We start from the raw sequence: 1,572 nt of genomic DNA, 5'->3' as shown, positions 1-1,572 counted from the left end.
GTGTGTGTGTGTGTGTGTGTGTGTGTGTGTGTTTATGGACGGTGAAAAATCATCCTGTCCTCCATTTTCCGACCATAATATGGCCTGCTTCACCCTGCCACTGTATGTGCAGTTGGCAAAATTAAAATGGTGGCTTAAGTTATTAAATTGAGCAGCTTTAATCATTGGCTGCAGGAATTCAAGGTTGGAGGAGCGGCGCGGATTAATGTCCTTTAAGCACAAAGCCTTCATATCCACTCTGGCCTGCTGTCGCTGCCCCCCCCCCCCCTCTCTCTCTCTCTCTCTCTCTCTCTCTCTCTCTCTCTCTCTCTCTCTCTGTCACTCATTTTTTCCGTTGATCTATCACTCTATTGCTGTCACTCACTCACTCTCTCTCTCTCTCTCTCTCTCTCTCTCTCTCTCTCTCTCCCTCTCTCTCGGTGCTGATCCCTCTCGCTCATTTCATTTCTCTCTGATGCCATCGTCCACAATCTGTTGCTCTCTTCCTCCAGATGTCTGACTGTCTTTCTCTCTAGCCGTCGGCGACTCTGACCATCCTCTCTCTGTCTCCCCATGCGGCTTGGGCTGTAGCTAGCCTCAGGCTCTCTCTCTCTCTCTCTCTCTCTCTCTGACCTTTCCGCCCTCCCACCGAAGGCTCTGGATCCTCTGGGACCCCCCTGGTTTCTCCTCTGGGCCGGGCCAAGAGATGAAGCATCACAATGGGTTTCATGGAGTTCTCGGAGATTGACCCCGTGACCTTGAACCTCTGCATCCTCATCGCCAGCTACGTCATCCTGCTCCTCGTCTTCCTCATCTCCTGCATCCTGTACGACTGCCGGGGCAAGGACCCCACCAAGGAGTACGCTCCCGAACCCCCCGCGCCTCCCAGCCAATCGCCCGTTCGCCTGGTGGTCATGCAGAACTCTCCCGCCTCCTCCCGCTGCGAGCCCAACAACACGGCGGCCCACTTCGAGTCCCCCACCCCCGACCTGGGACGGGAGAAGAGGAGCACACTCGTTTGAGCCGGAGAGAAGGGAGGTCTCCGATTTAGGAAAAAGAGGGAAACAAAATGGTCGAAGTGAGGACTGGACATGGACAGGACTGGAGGCCCTAAAATGCTGCTGTTTTGTTTTGTATTTTCCACTCAGTGGACTTTTACATATTGATCATTTGGGGATGATGTTGATCTCTAAATCTAAATCGCACAGGACCAGGCTGAGTTGGTAAGCAGTGGTCACTGGTCAGTGTGTGTATGTGTGTGTGTGTGTGTGTGTGTGTGTGTGTGTGTGTGTGTGTGTACATGCGTGCCTGTGTGTGTGCATACGTATGTGCGTACGTATGTGCGTGCGTGCGTACGTCCAGCATGTGCGTGCTGATGTCTGTGTATTTAATGGCTGCCCTAACAGTGACATTCTATGTTCCACGGGCAACTATCGATTTCATATGTGTCAGTGTTCAAACTGCATCAGTAAATGCAGTGGAAACCAATATCCTACAGCATGCCGGTTTTTGCACTGGATTCCAATGTCAACCCTACTGTATGTAGGCCTTCATGACAGCATGGCCTAGTCTCTGGTAATAACCCAGCCTAAT

General features: G+C 52.0%; 1 protein-coding gene across 1 annotated transcript; it reads left to right on the top strand.

The window, feature by feature from the left end:
• Positions 1 to 698: 698 nt before the first annotated feature.
• On the top strand, positions 699 to 1,001 carry smim36 (small integral membrane protein 36; the record flags this gene model as incomplete). Its single annotated transcript, XM_083687129.1, has 1 exon — positions 699 to 1,001. One exon carries the CDS (start codon positions 699 to 701, stop codon positions 999 to 1,001), a length of 303 nt encoding a protein of 100 aa, XP_083543255.1.
• Between the last annotated feature and the right edge of the window lie 571 nt (positions 1,002 to 1,572).

This window comes from Argentina silus, assembly GCF_951799395.1.
Source record: "Argentina silus genome assembly, chromosome: 16".
Classification (NCBI taxonomy): domain Eukaryota; kingdom Metazoa; phylum Chordata; class Actinopteri; order Argentiniformes; family Argentinidae; genus Argentina; species Argentina silus.
This window is presented reverse-complemented; position numbering and strand designations above follow the sequence as displayed.